General features: G+C 44.1%; 2 protein-coding genes and 1 pseudogene across 2 annotated transcripts; 2 read left to right on the top strand and 1 right to left on the bottom strand.

Annotated features, from left to right (window-relative positions):
- Positions 1–5290: 5290 nt before the first annotated feature.
- LOC147957576 (protein FAR1-RELATED SEQUENCE 5-like) lies at positions 5291–6252 on the top strand (the record flags this gene model as incomplete). Its single annotated transcript, XM_087531771.1, has 1 exon — positions 5291–6252. A coding segment is annotated over exon 1 (918 nt), but the record flags the coding sequence as incomplete, so codon positions are not given.
- A 30-nt stretch (positions 6253–6282) lies between these two features.
- LOC147957575 (protein FAR1-RELATED SEQUENCE 5-like) lies at positions 6283–7523 on the top strand (annotated as a pseudogene).
- A 1266-nt stretch (positions 7524–8789) lies between these two features.
- LOC147957574 (uncharacterized) lies at positions 8790–9956 on the bottom strand. The gene is made up of 5 exons (XM_087537488.1): positions 9792–9956; positions 9516–9713; positions 9302–9439; positions 9042–9157; positions 8790–8976 (listed from the first exon to the last, which is right to left on the bottom strand). The coding sequence occupies exons 1-5, from the start codon at positions 9954–9956 to the stop codon at positions 8790–8792; spliced, it is 804 nt and encodes a 267-aa protein (XP_087393614.1).
- Positions 9957–24446: the final 14490 nt, after the last annotated feature.

The following is a 24446-nucleotide window of genomic DNA, read 5'->3' as shown; positions in this document are numbered from 1 at the left end:
TCTCTTCTTGGCATTTCATCAAGCACTTCATATGCACCAGCCAACTCCTTTCTCTTTCCTTGGGCCCAAAACGCTGTTGATTAGTGAAATAAGGAGGCAGATGCAGACGCTCATGAGAAAGCAATGAAGGTTTGATTGCTGTGTGAATCGAGATGGATTTCTATTGCAAGGTGTCTTCTGGTACATTCATGTCTACATACGAGTTTCTACCTAATATTATTTTCTTGATGTCTTCCAATCCCCCCGCGATATGCAACAAGCCACTACAAGTTCTTGCACTCACACTATCACAGTACCTAGATAGAGGTAGGAAAAGGGTGCTAAATGCAGCATTTATAGTAGCATTTGCAACGTAGAAATGCTGAGTCAGAAGCAATAACATTTATACTAGCCGGTTAGCAGTAGCATGTAGTCTAGTATTAAAACACTCGAAAAGCAAGGATACTTGAATTATTGATCCCAACACTTCTATTGCGCATGGATTTAATTTTACTATGTTAAATACTTCATGGGTTTCCACATGAGAACCATGTGTACAGTTTTCAACTTAACTGAATAATCTTCAAAAATTTCTACAGTGGTTATTGCTGACACTTTCACCCTGTCGTGATAATTATCCTGCCATGACAACAGTTTTTTGGCCCAAAACTGCTGCCATGGCAGCCCATTTTGCTTTTGGTTGTTAGTTAGCATTTTTTGTGCAATTCTGTTTAGTTTTAGCCAGAACAAGCGGTCTGTCTGATCCCTAGCGACATTGTAGGATGCCCGGTGCACGCTGGGGTCGTCGGATGGCATGATCCGTAGCTGAGCGAGCTCCTTGGCATGCTTCCCTTTTGATCACCGAATAAATGGAGATAAAGAGCCAAAAAGCTTTAAGTTCTTCTCTGGACAAAACCACACATGTTCTCTCTCGCACAATTGTAGTTCGGGCCAACAACTTTCATCAGAGCCGCTCGGTCGGGTGGCATATGATATGGGCTACTCTATAACGTGAGAGATCAAATTTTTAGTTCATCTTTTTAGTGGTAAATGTTTGTTCACAAAGAGTACACACATTAAGGTGTGTTGATTAAGTTACATACCCATCAAGTTAGGCATCCTATAGCTGTACTACTTATGAACATTAATCACAGTACCCCTCCAATCTTTAGTTGCGTCAATAATGTTGGCCAAGTACCAGTGAAAATCTGAAAACTAGCCTACGGGTGTACAATGAATGTTGTAGTTCAAAGGAGGGATCTCTAATCAGCCACTTAAACGCCATTTAGCAGATATCTCCTTTTCTCAACCATGTATTATTTGCCCATTGGCTTATCGCAACTCCCCTCGGTGGGGAGGGCCAAGTCACGGGACGCTGCCTGTGGGGCACGCGAGGATGCTTGAGGCATCGGTCCAGGCTGTCACCAACGACACGGGAGAGCAGCACTGCGTAGTCTGAGACGTGCCGGCTACACCGCCGTAGTCCGTAGAGGCGAAGTAGAGCGGTGCGTTGACGAAGCGCTACAAGTGCCTACCAGCTCCACGTGTGGCAGTGTACCGTGATAGTCCGCATCCAGGTGCGGTGACCTCCAACTGCAACCTCAGCGGCCGCGGGCTGCCCCAAACACGTCAAATTGCAGCAAGTCTGTTCTCTGAAGCTGTACCTGAACTTCAAATTGGAGGAAGTCTGTCCAAGTCTCAAAAACGTCTTATATTTATGTACAGAGGGAGGGAGTATATGATTACAATGATGCAGCTTGGATAAGGAACCAAACTTTTGCGATGTATTTCTGGAGAAGACAATATTGCCTCATCTCTGCACTCGTCATCATTTGCTATTGGTGATGATCGCCTCACTCGTGCATTTGCTATTGGTGATCTAGAACGTGAAGTGTAGTGAAATAAGGATGCAGATGCAGAGGCTCGAGAGAAAGAAAAGAAGGCTTGATTGCTGTGTGACTCGAGAGATGTATTTTTATTTCGAGGCTTCTGGCTCATGCATGTGGCCATACGAGTTTTTACCTAATAGTGTTTTCTTGATGCCTTTCAATCCTTTGAGATATGCAGCCAGACACTCGTGTTCTTGAACTCACACTATGAAAGTAGATAGAGATAGGGAAAAGGATGCTACTTGCAGTAGCGTTTGTAGTTGCATTTGCAACATGGAGAGCTGCGTCAGAAGCAATAACATTTATAGTACCCGGCTAGTAGTAGCACGTAGTCTAGTACTACCACAAGCAAGGATCTGTATGAACTAATGATCCCAGTACTTCTATAGCCCATGGATTTAATTTACTACACCCTCTGATCAATATTAATTGACGCACACTTTGTACTAACAGTGCATCAATAAATATTGAAGAGAGGGAGTACGTTATACAATTTATTGGTTTCCGTATGGCAAGCATGTACAGTTTTCATATTATCTGATTAATCCTGAAATTTCATACAGTAGATATGAAATACTCCCTAAAAAGTTAGTACAAAGTTGGGTCATCTGTTTTGGAACGGAGGGAGTATAAGCGTGTACGGTTACCGCATGTTGGTTTATCGTACCAGGGTATACAAGCACATTTCTTACATCTGCTCATATGAGTGCATTAGCCGTCAATAAAAAGCTCTTACTACTGATACTCTGACAATTTGTGAGTGTAAATGAAAACCACAAAAGGTGATCTAGGGGCATGTGTGTTTGTAGCCGGACCACTAACCAGCATATGACGTGTGCATATAAAATGCTTGTTTAGTAAGTTGGTACAGGATACACTTTCCTACGGGCTAATTATCCATGCATGGAACAACACAAACCTCGTAAGGAAATAATTCACGATAATCTATCCCTTGTCCCTACTAGTTGCAGTTTTCGAATGGAGTGGTTTTTTATGCCTCTTTTGCTTGCATGACGGTTGTGGACTTGTGGTCAAGATTACTTCTGATACACCAAACTCAACTAAAACACACCACAGCAAAAGAGAAAGAAACAAGTAAAGCTCAACAAAAAGCCCAAAAGCTCTTGCTTGTTGACTGTGATCAATCCTTTTAACATCTTCGTCTCCAGCTTCCCATACAGCATAGTCTCACAGTCCAAGTGAGTGGCTGCAGTGAACTTGCTAGCACCACCGTGGGGTCGGCGAGCTCTCTCCCACCAACCAGTTCTACGCATCCTCCCTTTCCGTTTCCCTTCTTCGTCGACAAACCTGCCAGGTGCTCAAATGCGTCTTGTCTGCTTCGAAATCTTCCATGGTTTCGTGCTACCAAAGCGGCCTTCATCCCGCCAACATACCAACACTGCCACAATTTCCTCTGCTAGCTCGTCGATGCCCATACCGGTCGTCATTCCATGCCCGCATGTGGAGAGGGTATGTCTAATTGCATCTCTCCTGTTGTCTCCGTTCCCACATGTTTCTAAACTTCTTGGATTCCTTCATCATATCTCTTTTGCATGGTTGCCAATTATTTGTACTAAAAAAATGTGAAATAAAAGCAAGAGTGGCTTCTTATCTGCTCATGTGAATAGGCTTGTATAGCAGGAAAGCATTATTTACACAACCGAAGGTTGGTGCAGTATTTATTGTTCACTATTTTCTTTTGCATGCCCTTTTGTCGTTGGTCAAATTCCAATAGATATTCTTAGAACACTATATGTGTGCACTTTCCCTAAGAAAAGATTAAAAAAAAGTTGTCATTCGTATTCCTAAAATTCATTTTCTTTGTATATTTGAAATGCAGCTTATGCACTAATCAAATAGAGGCTGTCCTGGCAAGCAAACCGGAACAAGATTAAACATTGTGTTGCCAGCCGTATCTTTTAATTGTACTGTAATCAGACTGACTGACTGACTCAATGATCTATATATTTGTTGGTCCGAAGAATTGGTAAAATAAATACTGAATTGCCAATACCCTAACGGGTTTCTATTTTCTGTTTTTTTTTAGTTTTGCTGTGCTAAAATCAGTTTACGTGGTTGCAACACGTGTAATTCTGGCGACCTAATAGAGTACGATGCGTGTGTGCCTCTTGCATTCACATCACCGCTATGTCACTTACCGCTTGATATTTATCGGGAGACGCTTCGTTTAGTCCGACTGATCTTTACATCGCATGGATCATCTCCTCCCATCTGCCTTGGTCCACCGGTGTCATTCTCATATGCATAGAGGTCTGCTTCGGTACACCTCCCCTCGCTTAACGTATAAGGGCATTTTGGGCATACGGTGCTTAACGTATCCCACGTCGTATGCGACGTACCCATACAGGTAGAGCCGAGCGCACGGCTCGAGCCGATACGGCCGGCTCACATCTACCCTCTCCTCGTCGTGCGAAACAAAAAAACCACGATCTGCGTTGATCACGCGGCCCGTTCCAACGTCGCCCCGCCCCGCCGATCGCCGCCCTTACCCGCCGATCGTTGCCTTTCCCCGCCGATCTAGCCGTGATCACGCTGCCAATTCCAACGTCTTCCCGTCCGGCCGATCGCCGCCTTTCCCCACCGATCGCCGACCATTTTCCCCGTCTTCACCCGGGATCTGGCCAGCGCGGACGTTGTTGGAGTCGCCCGCCGTACGTGATGTCGCCTCCGTGCAGGTCGTCGCGGTGACGTGGCCTACGTGGACGCCGTCGCCGCACGCAACTCCGTGATCAACCTCTCCGGAAACGTCCTCGCCGTCCGCAGCCACGCCAGGCCGGCCGAAGTGCACGTGCACGCCATGTAAGCCGTCTAGTTTGTCAAAGAAATTGTATCTGTAAATAATTATGTGTAATCACTTGTTAGATAAGAAGTTGTCATCTGTATGATCATAGCACATTTAATTTGATTTAAAATTGATAGATCAATTTTTATTATAATATTGCAGTGTTGGTTGTGAGATCATTCAATGGATAAAGAAACTGCATTTACGGATCTGTTTTTGGACACGAGTGAGTGGGATGGTAGCGATACTGTTGATCGTACGAATGGTAATGATAGTAAAGATGATGATGATGGCAGCGACAATTAATCCTGGTCGTCGTACGATAATTTACCTAAGGAGGATTTTCAAAAGAAGGAGGAGGGTGCTTGTAGTGAAAACGTAAGTGTCGTGTACAATCTTTTGGTTGGATGAAGAAACATATGGTACTTACATGTGCATATGATTTTTTTTATGTGCAGGAGGGTATTGACGTCCAGAACGAGGAAAATCATGGTGTTGAATCTTTCGCGGATAACATAAGCCAGGTTCGGTCCAAAATTTAAGATGTCATTGAATAATAACAACTTGTTGATGACAACTTACACTTGCTTATGTGGAATATTGTAGGCTAACTTTGATGGTTGGAGTGGTGATGATGAATATGAGCATGAGGATGGAGCTAATATGGACATTGAGGAAGCTGAAATCCAGCAACGTGCGCTTGAGACACAGTTGAAGGTTATGGGTATGACATTTGCATCACAATGGGAGGCCTACATGTTCTATAATAACTACGCCAAAGACCGTGGATTCAGTATCAGAAAAGATAAGGTGAAACGAGGAAAAGGACTTTCAACCACTGTTCGGTATAGGCGATACGTTTGCTCGAGGGCAGGAAAACGTCTCAGTAAATTTTTAAACCCGGAGGGCCGTACCCGCAGGCTAAGACCTGAGACTCGTTGCGAGTGTGGCGCACATTTAGTTGTGAAGTTGGACAAAGGACGTGGAGTTTGGTTCGTGGCAGATTTTATGGATGATCACAACCATTTGTTAGCGAGACCAGATGAGGTGGTATTTCTGCGGTCACATCGAGTGATGGGAGATCACCAGATAGCTGAGATCTTGGCGATGGAAGGAGCTGGGATCAGAAAGCATATCATCATCGACAACTTCATTAGCAGGTATGGCTCGTATGATAAGTGTGGGTTTCTGAGACGAGACGTGTACAACCTATGTTGTCGAGAAAAAATGAAGTTCATTGCGAAGGGTGATGCTAACATGGCAATCGGGATTATGAGGAGCAGAAAGGAGAAGGATCCAGACTTTTTCTTTGAGTACGTGCTCGATAAGGAGGGCCGTTTGAAGAGCATGTTCCGGTGCGATGCACAGTCGCAGCGGGACTATCAGTTGTATGGAGATGTGACTATGTTCGACAGCACGTATAAGATGAACAGATATGGTATGCCGTTTATCCCCTTTGTTGGTGTAAATAATCACCGTTGCACCACAGTTTTTGGTTGTGCCATTGTGTCCCACGAGACCGAAGAGACGTACGTGTGGCTGCTCCAGACATTCCTGAGGGCCAATTGTCAGAAAAAGCCAAGGTCAATCATCACAGATGGAGACGCTGCAATGATACGAGCTATTCGGTTGGTTTTTGCTGATGTGTTGCACCGTCTCTGCTCATGGCACGTGGAAAAAAACATGCAGAAGCACCTTAATTACAAATCGCTAAATGAGTTCAGGGCACTCTTGTACTACTCCACCTCTCCAGCCAACTTTGAGGCGAGATGGCACGCTTTCGTCCGTAAATGGAAGACTGATAAAACAGAAGAGTGGCTGAGCAGGATGTATAGGAAGAGGAGTCTGTGGGCAGCATCATATCTGTCAGATGGTTTTTTTTGGGTATGCGCAGTAATCAGAGGAGTGAAAGCCTTAACTCTTGTCTTCACCTTCACCTGGACGGCGGTATGACTATTGTTGACCTAGTTGTGCATTATGAGAATTGCATAGTTCGACTACGTGAGAACGAGGCGCATGATGACTATGTTTCAAATCATTCATTGCCACCATCAGTCACAGAATATAAGGATATTGAGAAGCATGCTGCCGAAGTATTCACTCATTCCAATATTTATATTCTTCAACAAGATCTGAAGAAGATGGGACAGCTTGAGATTTTTGAGACGCTAGTGGGAGTTGACTGCCACACCTTCATCGTGACATGGAGAAATAACCGCAAATTTCAGTTCAGCGTGAATTATCGAGCTAAAAACTCTGAAAATACGATAGACTGCAGTTGTGGACGAATGCTTCGGAAAGGATTGCCTTGCAAACACATTCTGTATGTGTTGGTTCATCTGAAAATATCTAAAATACCTAAGTGTTGCATCCTTAAGAGGATGTCGAAAGTTGCGAGAGGTGGGCTGTCTGCACAGCGAAAGAGTGACATGTTTGGCTGGGGTTGGACAGGGGCAGAGCAGCGTGCTCGCTATAGTCAACTCAGTATAACAGGAGCTGAAGCTTTTCATGTTGCTTCAAATGATCCATTCGTGTTTGATGAGTTGATGCAGTGTCTGCGGAATATAATAGCGAAGAAAAAGGTCCTTGATAATGATGCTGTTGGTAGTAGAAGAAATGTGCATGAGGAGCCACGTCAGCCGGAACAACATGTTGATGTTATAGGTAATCCCGTGAAAGTTTCCACGAAGGGCGCCCCTAAACAGAGCACAACAGGGCGGGCAAAGAAAGATCCAAATGTTACAAAAAATGGAAGACCAAAATCATTTTCTGAGAAAAAACCCGGTCCTCTTTGTGGCATTTGTAAAAAAGAGGACCATAGACGGCAAACGTGCGCTGAGAATGAAAAGTAAGTTTTACATTATTTTAATTATTTTTTGGGTTCTCTCTTTACAATTGTCTGATGAGTTGTTTACAATTTGTTATGTAGGAACCGGGCATAAAGATGAAGTATTCATAATCAATTGAAGGCACTCGTAATTTCCGTTTATTTCTTTAAGGATAAGAGACATGGCACTTTGAGTTTATTCTTAAAGCCACCTTGTTCGATGGAAGGCACTGGCACTTTAAGTTTATTTGTTTAAGGATTGGAGACATGGCACTTTGAGTTAATCTTTATGCCACCTTGTTCGATATTATTAGACACGCGATTTCTATTATTATGTGTGAAACATGATATATTTATATGAGTGTGTTACTACTGTCATGACTTTGTCAACTGGTTAACATTTTTTAAATTTAATGTATGTGAAAAAAATATTTAAAAAAAGCCCAGCCGTGGCTGGGCGCGCACACGGACAGTATACTACAACGCCTTCTGGGAGGCTTTTCGGTCGGCGAGCGAGGAGGCCACGGCGTACAACAGGCATTCATTAGTGTTCTGTAGCGAGCTTGTGAGAAGGCAAAGACGGGAGTATATAAACCGGTCGGCGCATCTCTCCGCGGGCGAGGTGGGACTAAACTTAGTCGGCACAACGCGCCAGCGTCCCCATCCGCGCAAGAAGAGGATCCGCCCACGCGCCCGACGCGCGTCGTTTATGGGCCGACAGATCGCCATATTCCCCCTCGGGATCGTTGCATGTGCCCGCGGGGTGGGGCGAGACGAGACCTCTGCCACTGGGCGCGCGGCTGTCGGTCAGTCGGCTACTGGGCCAGCAGACCCGCGCGTGGCGCACGGCGAATCACGCCAGCCCGCACTAGCGGGACTGCGCGGGCCCGCCACTGCCTCGGCTGTCGGCCACCGCACGGGCTGGGCTGCAATATTCGTCGGATCCAGCGCCGCTACTGCCAGCACAATTGACGTGGGAAATTGTGCAAATTTTGTCCACATCGCGCCAACTCAGGACAGCGGGGATATTTTCTAATAAATAAATGACCGCCGCGAGTAGAAAAAACAACAGTACATATAACATCGCAGCCGCAAACCTATACATTTTAGGACAGCAAAAATATTACTTGCCCACACGCATTTAAATGTTTAGTCTCACACGAAAGCGATAAATAAAACGTGAAAAATTGTCGAAATCTATCCCAATGCCATGTCGCATTACAATCATTCAAAGTATCCAACAAAAGTAGGGAAACCTTCTACGGGACTAAAACCCTACCGATGGTAATACCTATTCCTTCTCCATGATTTTAACAATTTTCATCTTGACCTTCTCTAATTTGTTCACCTCTGAAAAAATAATTTCCGCGACAATACGTGGCCTTGACTCATTAATCTCTTCCTGGTCAAATTCATGTGTCCAGCGATCTCCGTCCCAGTATTTTATGCACCACATCACAAAAAGTTCACAAGACACTCTGCAATAAACATGTGTGATCAGCTTAGGATATAGCATGCACTTCCTTGTACTCATTTAACTTACCCATCGTTTTGTCTCGGCATTTTATACTCATTAATTGGCCATGATGAGACATTTGGAAATTTTTTTGATTCAAGAGTTGAGTTGGCCTCCACAATATCCTTAGAAATTTCAGCTCTCTGAAACAAATTAACAAACCAGAATTTAATGTATATACTATGGTTATTCAAGAGTTGAGTTGAGTTGGCCTCCATAAGAGTTGAGTTGGCCTCCATATATGACTCAATATTTTTCTGAATGCGAGTGTGAAAATTATAGCGTACCAGGGTGGCAATCATATTGCGAATTCTTTGGCTAATTGCGCCTTTAGAATTTGAGTCAAGAACTTGAAACTCCACCTTGACGGTGTGCATCACTATGGTTATCCAATGATTATCATTAACGTGCATAGGAAAATACGCCTACATAGTAACCAAATGATGTTAGTGCAATTAAATAGTAATGTCTAATATAAACAAATAAATATGAAAGCAATACATTGTCCCGTCTGAAATACTCATCCATTACTCTTGCGATGACTTTTGTTTTCTTTGTAACATGTTCCGAGTCTAAATCATTTACTGACTTGGTCTTTCCCCTTGCCCTACTCAACATAAATTTGGGAAACCACGTTGTTGATATGTAACGATCAGAAAAATCACGGTGTTGTAGGTGTTTACAATATGCATTGATGATCTGCATACATAAACAAAAAATTTCTATCAACTTGTGAAGTACAAATGAGAGATATGTTAAAACCAAACTCATACTTACAGCGCCATGCAACCATTTAAACGTCAGGACATCATTAAACATAGCTGGCGTGCATATGTCCCCATCTGGTGGCGGCATATCGACCACGGTTCGGTGTGCATGCTTCTTTGTCGATGCTAGAGTCTCAACAAAAACTCTCGCTGCCTCTATGTGATCCGGAGTCATATTAAGAGAACTTACTAGAATTGAATGTGGTGACGATGCAAATAGATCTAAAACAATGTGGCTACAGTCATTAAAAATAATAAAAAATTTACATAACGCGTGAATGAATTATAAAGTAGTACTTGACTTACTTTTTTTAACACGTTTCTTGCGGGTAATGAGAATGTCGTAGGGGGATTGGCAATATTTCAACTTTTTTCTTTTGCGCTTACCATCATTTTCCTGACTGCCTTCACCATTACCTATGTTGCTATCTGCCGGGAAACTCTCAAACGTGTCTTCGGACTTTGTTGATGACAAAGCATCCATAGACTCACCAGAAATATCAGCATTCTGCGGGGTTCGGGACATAGACGGAAATTCTTTTGTACGTACAGTTGATGCCGAAGATGGAGAGTTTCCATTATCGTCTATAATGAAAGGATCAGTAGCTTCACTTTTACCCGGTGTCGTCGCCGGAGCACCCGTGTCATCAACAGACACGGAGGTATCATTGATACCCTTGAAAGATGTTTGTACCTTTACGTCGGTAGGTGAATCAGTATCTGGCTAATATTTTGATGACTTGTACTGGCCATTCTCCATCCCAACTCCTTCACGTACATTATGAAATTCGTCATTGTTCTCCGTCTTATTGGGTTTGTACAGCACACCTTTCGTGTTCAACCTTTCCATTACCATCTACAAACACAAATGAAACACGATAAGTAGTTGAACAATTAAACCATGTTCAATACAACTTCTAAATTACCTGTGCACATCTTTCGGGTATATTGAGAACCTCCTTGTGAAGCAGCTTTATCTATGTCATCACACGGTCCATACTACAAGTCGTGTTCGATGAAACCGCGGACGTGCTTGGCTTTCTACTCCTGCCACCACCTTTCCGTTTAGGTTTCTTCGTTTCTTCCTCTGGGACAGCCCCTTCACGTGCTACCTTAGCACGTCTGTAGTCTTCGCTAACGCAGTTTTCAATCTGTACAACAAACAAAAAAATAAATTAAATAACAAATATAATTAATTACTATGTGCAACCAATAAGGACTTTACTTATTGACTTACATTGCCGGTGCCACGCCCGTGCATGTTGTCATAGTCATCTCGCTTTTTCCCTTCCGTTTCTGGCCAGTTAAGCATTAGTGGGTATTCACGAGACAAAGGATCAAATGTATCCACACCAATTGGCTCAACTTTTTCCCAGTATATATACTGCATGATAGTAACCACAACTAGTCAGACACATAGATCACATAATAATGATATGTACATACAACTATTACGAAATTACTTGTACCTGAAGAAGAGCCAAGTTCCCGATAGGCCACTTGAATTTTTCAAGATCTTCGACCGATTTTTTAATAGCATCCATGCACACCCTCAACGTGAAATTGTTCCAATTGTATGACTTGATAGCGTTCACGTCCTCCACCATTTTGTAATAACGATAAGAAATAAACTTGGTGGATTGTGGTGCTAAGACTGTACCCATAAGAACCAGTATGGCCCTTCTCACAAAATCATCATCATATGACTGAGTATCAACAATATTTTTTATCAACTCATCGATGAGGATTAGGCATGTTCTTTTGTCTAGAAACCGATTCGGAACAATTTTTTTGGCATCTAGTTGTACTGTTGCTATCATGCTACTGACATCATCACCCTCGTTACGTATCCCGAATATGTCATAAACATCTCCATTAAGCACACTGATGCCGTCAGTATTTGGCCGAATAATAAATCGCTTTCTACTACTATCATACTTTGTAATCATAAATTCCAATAAATTTTTCCTCATTTTCACCGAAGGAATTCTCAACATACTGTCCAAATTTGTGCCACGTAGCATCATGCGCTGTCTGGGTGTGAATTTTCCCACCAATTCACACCACTTCTCAACCGAGCAGTGCACATCTCCCAATTCTTGCATTCTAAATAAGATGACAGTTATCTAACTAGTTACGAGATTCAAAAAACATTACATATGGTTTAATATCATACCTTCCGGCGTCTCGACGTGCACCGGCAGCCCCCGTTGCCTAACCTGACCCGGTGTGGGTTAGTCGTGGCAGCCGCGCGCCCTGTGCCCACACCAGCGCGCTGGCTGACGGCCCTTCCTAGGGTTTAGGGTGCCAGCGACTTTGCCGAGACGGCACGGCCGGGCCTGAGATCCAAGTCGCGCGCAGATGCCGGATTGTATGGCCGCCGTCAGGCCGGCAGGGAAGGGAGTTGGGACGGCCACGACGGTGCGACCGTCAGATCGGGGAGGGGTGAGGACGTGCGTGGAGGCGGCGGGGTTAGGCGTTCCTGGGGCGAGGTAATGGCGGCGTGGTTTCCATGCCATGCACGCACGTACGGCGTCATAGACGTGGTCACGCCATAGTGGGCCACTTGGCCCGTCCCGTAAAACTACCGCTGGCTGGCCCACGATGCATTTATTAAAAACATGCATTGTACTTCAACATTTCAGTTTAGTACCACATCGCTAAGCCGACGCGCCGTTGACTCCTTTATATAATTTTCCTTTGGTCAATGCACAAACATCTCAGTTTGTGCGACTCTATTTGGAGGATATGCAGGATCGATGTGAGTCTTCACCTGCTCTGAGCTTGTGAAGGTTCACATGAATCATGCATATTCTTCAAAAAGAGAGCCATTATCTCTGATGTTTTTTAACATCAGAAAATATTAATGCATTTTTTAATGCGTTCTCTTTTCGGACTCAGCCGGTGGACCCCAAACTTTTTGCACACGCACTCATCGACAGGTCCATCATGCGTGCAAATTTTCATAATTTTCCGGCACCGTATGAATTTCCTATGGTTTTCTCCGTGAAACGCACCGAAAACCCTGACGGGCGTGACGCAACGTGCGTCTAGTGTCCGACGTCGTTCAAATCTTGCGTGGGGCCCTAAGAATGGCATGCCCACGGCCTCCCAAAATTTGGTGACGTTTCGTGCATGCCACCTCGTACCACCAATCCAACCGGCACTGATCGGATATGAACGATGTCAGCTCCGTACTGCATTCTCTTTTCGGACTCAGCCGGTGGACCCCAAACTTTTTGCACACGCACTCATCGACAGGTCCATCATGCGTGCAAGTTTTCATAATTTTTCGGCACCGTATGAATTTCCTATGGTTTTCTCCGTGAAACGCACCAAAAACACTGACCGGGCGTGACGCAACGTGCGTTTGGTGTCCGACATCGTTCAAATCTTGCGTGGGGCCCTAAGATGGGCATGCCCACTGCCTCCCAAAATTTGGTGACGTTTCGTGCACGGCACCTCGTACCACCAATCCAACCGGCACTTATCGGATATGACCGATGTCAGCCCCGTACTGCGTTCTCTCTTCAGACTTAGCCTGTGGACCCCAAACTTTTTGCACACGCACTCATCGACAAGTCCATCATGCGTGCAAGTTTTCATAATTTTCCGGCACCGTATGAATTTCCTATGGTTTTCTCCGTGAAACGCACCGAAAACACTGACGGGCGTGACGCAACGTGCGTCTGGTGTCCGACGTCGTTCAAATCTTGCGTGGGGCCCTAAGATGGGCATGCCCACTGCCTCCCAAAATTTGGTGACGTTTCGTGCATGCCACCTCGTACTACCAATCCAACCGGTAGTGATCGGATATGAACGATGTCAGCCCCGTACTGCGTTCTCTTTTCGGACTCAGCCGGTGGACCCCAAACTTTTGCACACGCACTCATCGACAGGTCCATCATGCGTGCAAGTTTTCATAATTTTCCGGCACCGTATGAATTTCCTATGGTTTTCTCCATGAAACGCACCGAAAACACTGACCGGGCGTGACGCAACGTGCGTTTGGTGTCCGACATCGTTCAAATCTTGCATGGGGCCCTAAGATGGGCATGCCCACTGCCGCCCAAAATTTGGTGACGTTTCGTGCACGGCACCTCGTACCACCAATCCAACCGGCACTTATCGGATATGAACGATGTCAGCCCCGTACGGTGTTCTCTTTTCAGACTCAGCCAGTGGACCCCAAACTTTTTGCACACGCACTCATCCACAGGTCCATCATGCGTGCAAGTTTTCATAATTTTCCGGCACCGTATGAATTACCTATGGTTTTCTCCGTGAAACGCATCGAAAACACTGACCGGGCGTGACGCAACGTGCGTTTGGTGTCCAACGTCGTTCAAATCTTGCGTGGGGCCCTAAGATGGGCATGCCCACTGCCTCCCAAAATTTGGTGACGTTTCGTGCATGCCACCTCGTACCACCAATCCAACCGGCACTGATCGGATATGAAAGATGTCAGCCCCGTACTGCGTTCTCTTTTCGGACTCAGCCGGTGGACCCCAAACTTTTTGCACACGCACTCATCGACAAGTCCATCACGCGTGCAAGTTTTCATAATTTTCCGGCACCATATGAATTACTTATGGTTTTCTCCGTGAAACGCATCGAAAACACTGACCGGGCGTGACGCAACATGCGTTTGGTGTCCGACGTCGTTCAAATCTTGCGTGGGGCCCTAAGATGGGCATGCCCACTGCCTCCCAAAATTTGGTGACGTTTTGTGCATGCCACCTCGTACCACCAATGCAACCGGCACTGATCGGATATGAAAGATGTCAGCCCCGTACTGCGTTCTCTTTTCGGACTCAGCCGGTGGACCCCAAACTTTTTGCACACGCACTCATCGACAGGTCCATCATGCGTGCAAGTTTTCATAATTTTCCGGCACCGTATGAATTACCTATGATTTTCTCCGTGAAACGCATCGAAAACACTGACCGGGCGTGACGCAACATGCGTTTGGTGTCCGACGTCGTTCAAATCTTGCGTGGGGCCCTAAGATGGGCATGCCCACTGCCTCCCTAAATTTGGTGACGTTTCGTGCATGCCACCTCGTACCACCAATGCAACCGGCACTGATCGGATATGAAAGATGTCAGCCCCGTACTGCGTTCTCTTTTCGGACTCAGCCGGTGGACCCCAAACTTTTTGCACACGCACTCATCGACAGGTCCATCATGCGTGCAAGTTTTCATAATTTTCCGGCACCTTATGAATTACCTATGGTTTTCTCCTTGAAACACATCGAAAACACTGACCGGGCGTGACGCAACGTGCGTTTGGTATCCGACGTCGTTCAAATTTTGCATGGGGCCCTAAGATGGGCATGCCCACTGCCTCCCAAAATTTGGTGACGTTTCGTGCATGCCACCTCGTGCCACCAATGCAACCGGCACTGATCGGATATGAATTTTTTATAATTTTTTCCGTGAATTCAATTCTATATTAAGTAGTGTTTTTAATATAATTACATAATAAATTATATTTTAAGTATTGTTTTAAACATAACTACTAAATAAATTCTAAATCAAGTACTGTTTTAAAAAAAGGGTATTTTCCAAATTATTATTACTTCTAAATTATAACAAAAACCTGTTTACTATTATGAAAACTACTTTAGCCATTAATGCAAAACACATAAAAACATAATGATCATTACATAAATTATTGAACATTTATACAATACGTAGGAATTTTCATTATTAGTTATACAATAAACCATTTATTTAAAAATTTACTATTATTTTTGAAACAATAAACACGTAACAAAAAAAACAATGACACCGCGCGTTGGACGGCCCAGTGACTGTGCGCGATGGCGCGCGTGGGCCGGCCCATTAAGTGTGCGCGCGGTGCGGGGGCAGGGTCGGCGGGGGTGACGACTAAAGTTTAGTCCCACCTCGCCCGCCTAACGACGCCGCGACCGACTTATATACCAACCTCCTAGGACCGTTTCGAACTCCTCTCATTCCCGCCCCATCCCGCCACTACCCCGTTGGCCTGTGCTGTAGGCCGTAGCTGGGCCGAAAGGCCGGCCCTTTCGCCACCCGGCTTGATCGGGCCGGTCCGATTAAGCGCAGTTGCGGCATGCAAGCATAGGTGGGATTTTTTTTGCATCACAATTTTATTGCCTTCTATGAGTCACGGCACGGGGGAAGGTGGAAGGGGCGCTTTTTTAGTCCCACCTCGCGCGCCGAGGGACGCCACGACCGACTTATATACCCGCGTTCGTGCACATTGCTATATGAGACAGTTAGTAATAATTTGGTTTGACTTTGCACTGCTAGCGGCGGCACTGCCGCACTGCCCGGTCAGTGTAAGCTCATTACACTGTCCGGGCAGTGCGGCCGTGTACTGCTAGCAGTGTAAACTCAAATCATATCATTACTATCTGTCTTATTTTTTATTAATTGTCACACTATGCAAATTTCATGAGTACTATCTACAATATTTTTTTGACATCCTTCAAATGGACCCAAATTACATTAGTAATATCTACCATCATATGTATAATGTCAATACGAAATAAATTCTGTATTAAGTACTGTTTTTTATTAACGGTCGTTTCCAAATTATTAGTTATAGCAATAAACTTATTAATTTATTTTCGACATCCTTGAAATGAACTCAATTTTTTTATAGTGTTCCACAATCATCACTAGGATGCATGCCAAGTTTTGTATCTTTTTTATCGCTTTATGAATTTTCTATAATTTTTTCTGTGAAAACTGAAGGAAATATGCCCTAGAGGCAATAATAAAGTTATTATTTATTTCCTTATATCATGATAAAAGTTTATAATTCATGCTAGAATTGTATTAACCGTAAACATAATACATGTGTGAATACATAAACAAACAGAGTGTCACTAGTATGCCTCTACTTGACTAGCTCGTTAATCAAAGATGGTTATGTTTCCTAACCATCACTGGTAGAAAAAGGGCCTATAGTCCCGGTTCGTAAGGGCCTTTAGTCCCGGTTCCTGAACCGGGACTAAAGTGTCGGTATTAATGCCCTGACCCTTTAGTCCCGGTTCAATCCAGAACCGGCACTAAAGGGCGCGGCCACGTGGAGCTCCACCTCTAGTCCCGGTTGGTAACACCAACCGGGACTAAAGGAAATTTTATGATTTTTTTTTGAAAATTTTTTTGAAATTTTTTTTTGAAATTTTTTATTTTCAAACTTCTGAATTATTTTAACCTCTAGTATGTAATCACCACCCCTCATCACTTCTCAATTTATCCTCTAATCACCCTTCATCATTCCAAATCATCTAACTTTCTGAACGGTCACCCATCCTCCCACTCCCCCAGCCTGAGCACGCTTAACTTCCGGGTTCTATTCTCCCTCGCTCCAAGTCTGCACTTGTTGTTTTCCTGACAATAGTAAGAAGTCAATCCTATTAACCTTCAGGAATTTTTCTTGAGATTTCACTGTTTGAGTTTGAAACTATTGTTTTAAAAAACAATAATTATTTAGTAACACTAATATTTCTTGAATAATTATTTTGACCATTGTTTGACCACAGTTTGACCAGATTTGACCAAAATTGAAATAACTAAAATAATTATTTAGTAACACTAATATTCTAGAATAATTAGTTTGACCATTGTTTGACCACGGTTTGCCCACTGTTTGAATATTTTTCAATTTTTTCCACTCTAGATCTTAAAAGCCCCGTAACTTTTTTTCTATTAGGTTTTTGAGGATTTTGAAAATGTTTAACGGGGTTCCCCCAGTTAAATTTGGATGTAACTTTTCGAGTAGATGATTTTTCATATACAAAACTTTTTCATCCGAGTTAGTATGCAAATAAAGTCAAAATTCACATTTGCAAATTTTCCCAACAACCAGACCACATATCACATGAGAAACTTATTTTCTTTTATTTTTTTGACATTTCCATTATTTCCTTTTATTTTTTTAAAACTGAAAAGGCGATCCACAGGGGGGGTAGAGTTTGAAAATGGGACCTTTAGCACCGGTTCGTGGCACGAACCAGGACTAAAGGTCTCAACCCCATTAGTCCCGGTTCGTGCCTCAAACCGGGACTAAAGGTCTAATCTTTAGTCCGGTTTGAGGCACGAACCGGGACTAAAGGTCATCGCACCCTTTCGTCCCGGTTCATGTCTTAAACCGGGACTAAAGAGCCCGAGTGAACCGGGACTAATGCCTTAGCCGCACGAACCGGGACCAATGCTCACATTACTCCCGGTTCTAGACTGAACCGGGACTAATGGGCTGAGCCGGCCTAGACCATAGCCCTGTTTTCTACTAGGGACAAAGAGTTGTTATTTAATTAATGGGATCACATCATTAGTTGAATGATCTGATTGACATGACCCATTCCATTAGCTTAGCACCCGATCGTTTAGTGTGTTGCTATTGCTTTCTTCATGACTTATACATGTTCCTATGACTATGAGATTGTGCAACTCCCGTTTTCCAGAGGAACACTTTGTGTGCTACCAAACGTCACAACGTAACTGGGTGATTATAAAGGAGCTCTACAGGTGTCTCCAAAGGTACATGTTGGGTTGGCGTATTTCGAGATTAGGATTTGTCACTCCGATTGTCGGAGAGGTATCTCTGGGCCCTCTCGGTAATGCACATCACTTAAGCCTTGCAAGCATTGCAACTAATGAGTTAGTTGCGGGATGATGTATTACAGAACGAGTAAAGAGACTTACCGGTAACGAGATTGAACTAGGTATAGGATACCGATGATCGAATCTCGCGCAAGTAACATACCGATGACAAAGGGAACAACGTATGTTGTTATGCGGTCTGACCGATAAAATATCTTCGTAGAATATGTAAGAACCAATATGGGCATCCAGGTTCCACTATTGGTTATTGACGGGAGACGTGTCTCGGTCATGTCTACATTGTTCTCGAACCCGTAGGGTCCGCACGCTTAAGGTTACGATGACAGTTATATTATGAGTTTATGCATTTTGATGTACCGAAGGTTGTTCGGAGTCCCGGATGTGATCACGGACATGACGAGGAGTCTCCAAATGGTCGAGACATAAAGATTGATATATTGGAAGCCTATGTTTGGATATCGGAAGTGTTCCGGGTGAAATCGGGATTTTACCGGAGTACCGGGAGGTTACCGGAACCCCCCGGGAGGTATATGGGCCTTAGTGGGCCTTAGTGGAAGAGAGGAGAGGTGGCCATAGATGGGCCGCACGCCCCTCCCCCCCTTGGTCCGAATAGGACAAGGAGAGGGGGCCGGCCCCCCTTCCTCCTCTCTCTCCTCCTTTCCCCCCTCCGTGAATCCTATTCCAACTAGGAAAGGGGGGAAGTCCTACTCCCGGAGGGAGTAGGACTCCTCCTGGCGCGCCTCCTCCTGGCCGGCCAGCCCCCCCCCCCCTTTGAGCCTTTATATACAGAGGCAGGGGCACCCCCTAGAGACACAAGTTGATCCACGTGATCATATCCTTAGCCGTGTGCGGTGCCCCCTTCCACCATAGTCCTCGATAATATTGTAGCGGTGCTTAGGCGAAGCCCTGCGACGGTAGAACATCAAGATCGTCACCACGCCGTCATGCTGACGGAACTCTTCCCTGACACTTTTCTGGATCGGAGTCCGGGGATCGTCATCGAGCTGAACGTGTGCTAGAACTCGGAGGTGCCGTAGTTTCGGTGCTTGATCGGTCGGGACGTGGAGACGTACGACTACATCAACCAAGTTAACGCTTCCGTTGTCGATCTACAAGGGTACGTAGATCACACTCTTCCCTCTCGTTGCTATGCATCACCATGATCTTGCGTGTGCGTAGGATTTTTTTGAAATTACTACGTTCCCCAACAGTGGCATCCGAGCCTAGGTTTTATATGTTGATGTTATATGCACGAGTAGAACACAAGTGAGTTGTGGGCGATATAAGTCATACTGCTTACCAGCATGTCATACTTTGGTTTGGCGGTATTGTTGGACGAAGCGGCCCGGACCGACATTACGCGTACGCTTACGCAAGATCGGTTCTCCCGACGTGCTTTGCACACAGGTGGCTTGCGGGTGACAGTTTCTCCAACTTCAGTTGAACCGAGTGTGGCTACGCCCGGTCCTTGTGAAGGTTAAAACAGCACCAACTTGACAAACTATCGTTGTGGTTTTGATGCGTAGGTAAGATTGGTTCTTGCTTAAGCCCGTAGCAGCCACGTAAACCATGCAACAACAAAGTAGAGGACGTCTAACCTGTTTTTGCAGGGCATGTTGTGATGTGATATGGTCAAGACATGATGATAAATTTTATTGTATGAGATGACCATGTTTTGTAACCGAGTTATCGGCAACTGGCAGGAGCCATATGGTTGTCGCTTTATTGTATGCAATGCAATCGCGCTGTAATGCTTTACTTTATCACTAAGCGGTAGCGATAGTCATGGAAGCATAAGATTGGCGAGACGACAACGATGCTACGATGGAGATCAAGGTGTCGCGCCGGTGACGATGGTGATCATGACGGCGCTTCGGAGATGGAGATCACAAGCACAAGATGATGATGGCCATATCATATCACTTATATTGATTGCATGTGATGTTTATCTTTTATGCATCTTATCTTGCTTTGATTGACGGTAGCATTATAAGATGATCTCTCACTAATTATCAAGAAGTGTTCTCCTTGAGTATGCACTGTTGCGAAAGTTCTTCGTGCTGAGACACCACGTGATGATCGGGTGTGATAGGCTCTACGTTCAAATACAACGGGTGCAAAACAGTTGCACACGCGGAATAATCAGGTTATACTTGACGAGCCAAGCATATACAGATATGGCCTCGGAACACGGAGACCGAAAGGTCGAGCGTGAATCATATAGTAGATATGATCAACATAGTGATGTTCACCAATGAAACTACTCCATCTCACGTGATGATCGGACATGGTTTAGTTGAATTGGATCACGTAATCACTTAGAGGATTAGAGGGATGTCTATCTAAGTGGGAGTTCTTTAAGTAATATGATTAATTGAACCTAAATTTATCATGAACTTAGTGCCTGATAGTATCTTACTTATTTATGTATGATTGTAGATAAATGGCCCGTGCTGTTGTTCCGTTGAATTTTAATGCGTTCCTTGAGAAAGCAAAGTTGAAAGATGATGGTAGCAATTACACGGACTGGGTCCGTAACTTGAGGATTATCCTCATTACTGCATAGAAGAATTACGTCCTGGAAGCACCGCTGGGTGCCAGGCCTGCTGCTGGAGCAACACCGGATGTTATGAACGTCTGGCAGAGCAAAGCTGATGACTACTCAATAGTTCAATGTGCCATGCTTTACGGCTTAGAACCGGGACTTCAATGACATTTTGAACGTCATGGGGCATATGAGATGTTCCAGGAGTTGAAGTTAATATTTCAAGCAAATGCCCGGATTGAGAGATATGAAGTCTCCAATAAGTTCTATAGCTGCAAGATGGAGGAGAACAGTTCTGTCAGTGGGCATATACTCAAGATGTCTGGGTATTGTAATCACTTGATTCAACTAGGAGTTAATCTTCCGGATGATAGCGTCATTGACAGAATTCTCCAATCACTTCCACCAAGCTACAAGAGCTTCGTGATGAACTATAATATGCAAGGGATGAATAAGACTATTCCCGAGCTCTTCGCAATGCTGAAAGCTGCGGAGGTAGAAATCAAGAAGGAGCATCAAGTGTTGATGGTAAACAAGACCACTAGTTTCAAGAAAAAGGGCAAAGGGAAGAAGAAGGGGAACTTCAAGAAGAACGGCAACCAAGTTGCTGCTCGAGAGAAGAAACCCAAGTCCGGACCGAAGCCTGAAACTGAGTGCTTCTACTGCAAGCAGACTGGTCACTGGAAGCGGAACTGCCCCAAGTATTTGGCGGATAAGAAGGATGGCAAGGTGAACAAAGGTATATGTGATATACATGTTATTGATGTGTACCTTACTAATGCTCGCAGTAGCACCTGGGTATTTGATACTGGTTCTGTTGCTAATATTTGCAACTCGAAACAGGGATTACGGATTAAGCGAAGATTGGCTAAGGACGAGGTGACGATGCGCGTGGAAACGGTTCCAAAGTTGATGTGATCGCAGTTGGCGCGCTACCTCTACATCTACCTTCGAGATTAATATTAGACCTAAATAATTGTTATTTGGTGCCAGCGTTAAGCATGAACATTATATCTGGATCTTGTTTGATGCGAGACGGTTATTCATTTAAATCAGAGAATAATGGTTGTTCTATTTATATGAGTAATATCTTTTATGGTCATGCACCCTTGAAGAATGGTCTGTTCTTATTGAATCTCGATAGTAGTGACGCACATATTCATAATGTTGAAGCCAAAAGATGCAGAGTTGATAATGATAGTGCAACTTATTTGTGGCACTGCCGTTTAGGTCATATCGGTGTAAAGCGCATGAAGAAACTCCATACTGATGGACTTTTGGAACCACTTGATTATGAATCACTTGGTACTTGCGAACCGTGCCTCATGGGCAAGATGACTAAAATGCCGTTCTCCGAAACTATGGAGAGAGCAACAGATTTGTTGGAAATTATACATACAGATGTATGTGGTCCGATGAATATTGAGGCTCGTGGCGGATATCGTTATTTTCTCACCTTCACAGATGACTTAAGCAGATATGGGTATATCTACTTAATGAAACATAAGTCTGAAACATTTGAAAAGTTCAAAGAATTTCAGAGTGAAGTTGAAAATCATCGTAACAAGAAAATAAAGTTTCTACGATCTGATCATGGAGGAGAATATTTGAGTTACGAGTTTGGTGTACATTTGAAACAATACGGAATAGTTTCGCAACTCACGCCACCCGGAACACCACAGCGTAATGGTGTGTCTGAACGTCGTAATCGTGCTTTACTAGATATGGTGCGATCTATGATGTCTCTTACTGATTTACCGCTATCGTTTTGGGGTTATACTTTGGAGACGGCCGCATTCACGTTAAATAGGGCACCATCAAAATCCGTTGAAACGACGCCTTATGAACTATGTTTTGGCAAGAAACCAAAGTTGTCGTTTCTGAAAGTTTGGGGCTGCGATGCTTATGTGAAAAAGCTTCAACCTGATAAGCTCGAACCCAAATCGGAGAAATGTGTCTTCATAGGATATCCAAAGGAGAATATTGGATACACCTTCTATCACAGATCCGAAGGCAAGACTTTTGTTGCTAAGTTCGGAAACTTTTTGGAGAAGGAGTTTCTCTCGAAAGAAGTGAGTGGGAGGAAAGTAGAACTTGACGAGGTAACTGTACCTGCTCCCTTGTTGGAAAGTAGTACATCACAGAAACCTGTTTCCGAGACACCTACACCAATTAGTGAGGAAGCTAATGATAAAGATCATGAAACTTCAGAACAAGATACTACTGAACCTCGTAGATCAACCAGAGTGAGATCCGCACCAGAGTGGTACGGTAATCCTGCTCTGGAAGTCATGCTACTAGATCATGATGAACCTACGAACTATGAAGAAGCGATGGTGAGCCCAGATTCCGCAAAATGGCTTGAAGACATGAAATCTGAGATGGGATCCATGTATGAGAACAAAGTATGGACTTTGGTTGACTTGCCCAATGATCGACAAGCAATTGAGAATAAATGGATCTTCAAGAAGAAGACTGACGCCGACGGTAATATTACTGTCTACAAAGCTCGACTTGTCGCAAAAGGGTTTCGGCAAGCTCAAGGGGTTGACTACGATGAGACCTTCTCACCCGTAGCGATGCTTAAGTCTGTCCGAATCATGTTAGCAATTGCCGCATTTTATGATTATGAAATTTGGCAGATGGATGTCAAAACTGCATTCCTGAATGGATTTCTGGAAGAAGAGTTGTATATGATGCAACCGGAAGGTTTTTCCAAAGGGAGCTAACAAAGTGTGCAAGCTCCAGCGATCCATTTATGGACTGGTGCAAGCCTCCCGGAGTTGGAATAAACGCTTTGATAGTGTGATCAAAGCATTTGGTTTTATACAGACTTTTGGAGAAGCCTGTATTTACAAGAAAGTGAGTGGGAGCTCTGTAGCATTTCTGATATTATATGTGGATGACATATTACTGATTGGAAATGATATAGAATTTCTGGATAGCATAAAGGGATACTTGAATAAGAGTTTTTCAATGAAAGACCTCGGTGAAGCTGCTTACATATTAGGCATAAAGATCTATAGAGATAGATCAAGACGTTTAATTGGACTTTCACAAAGCACATACCTTGACAAGATTTTGAAGAAGTTCAAAATGGATCAAGCAAAGAAAGGGTTCTTGCCTGTGTTACAAGGTGTGAAGTTGAGTCAGACTCAATGCCCGACCACCGCAGAAGATAGAGAGAAAATGAAAGATGTTCCCTATGCTTCAACCATAGGCTCTATCATGTATGCAATGCTGTGTACCAGACCTGATGTGTGCCTTGCTATAAGTCTAGCAGGGAGGTAACAAAGTAATCCAGGAGTGGATCACTGGACAGCGGTCAAGAACATCCTGAAGTACCTGAAAAGGACTAAGGATATGTTTCTCGTATATGGAGGTGACAAAGAGCTCATCGTAAACGGTTATGTTGATGCAAGCTTTGACACTGATCTGGACGATTCTAATCGCAAACCGGATACGTGTTTACATTAAACGGTGGAGCTGTAAGTTGGTGCAG

The sequence above is a fragment of the Triticum urartu genome, chromosome 7A, assembly GCF_056163025.1.
Source record: "Triticum urartu cultivar PI428250 chromosome 7A, HENAU_Tu73, whole genome shotgun sequence".
NCBI lineage: Eukaryota > Viridiplantae > Streptophyta > Magnoliopsida > Poales > Poaceae > Triticum > Triticum urartu.
Note: the sequence above shows the minus strand (reverse complement) of the source record. Positions and strands in the feature narration are given on the sequence as shown.

What these genes read in the sequence shown, in the direction of transcription:
- LOC147957574 (XM_087537488.1), bottom strand. Translation starts at nt 9,956, where the DNA reads ATGACTCCGGATCACATAGAGGCAGCGAGAGTTTTTGTTGAGACTCTA. An exon ending in GCAATATGATTGCCACCCTG is followed by an intron (nt 9,158 to 9,301) that starts GTACGCTATAAT and finishes AATTTGTTTCAG; the next exon opens with AGAGCTGAAATTTCTAAGGA. An exon ending in ATGCCGAGACAAAACGATGG is followed by an intron (nt 8,977 to 9,041) that starts GTAAGTTAAATG and finishes TGTTTATTGCAG; the next exon opens with AGTGTCTTGTGAACTTTTTG.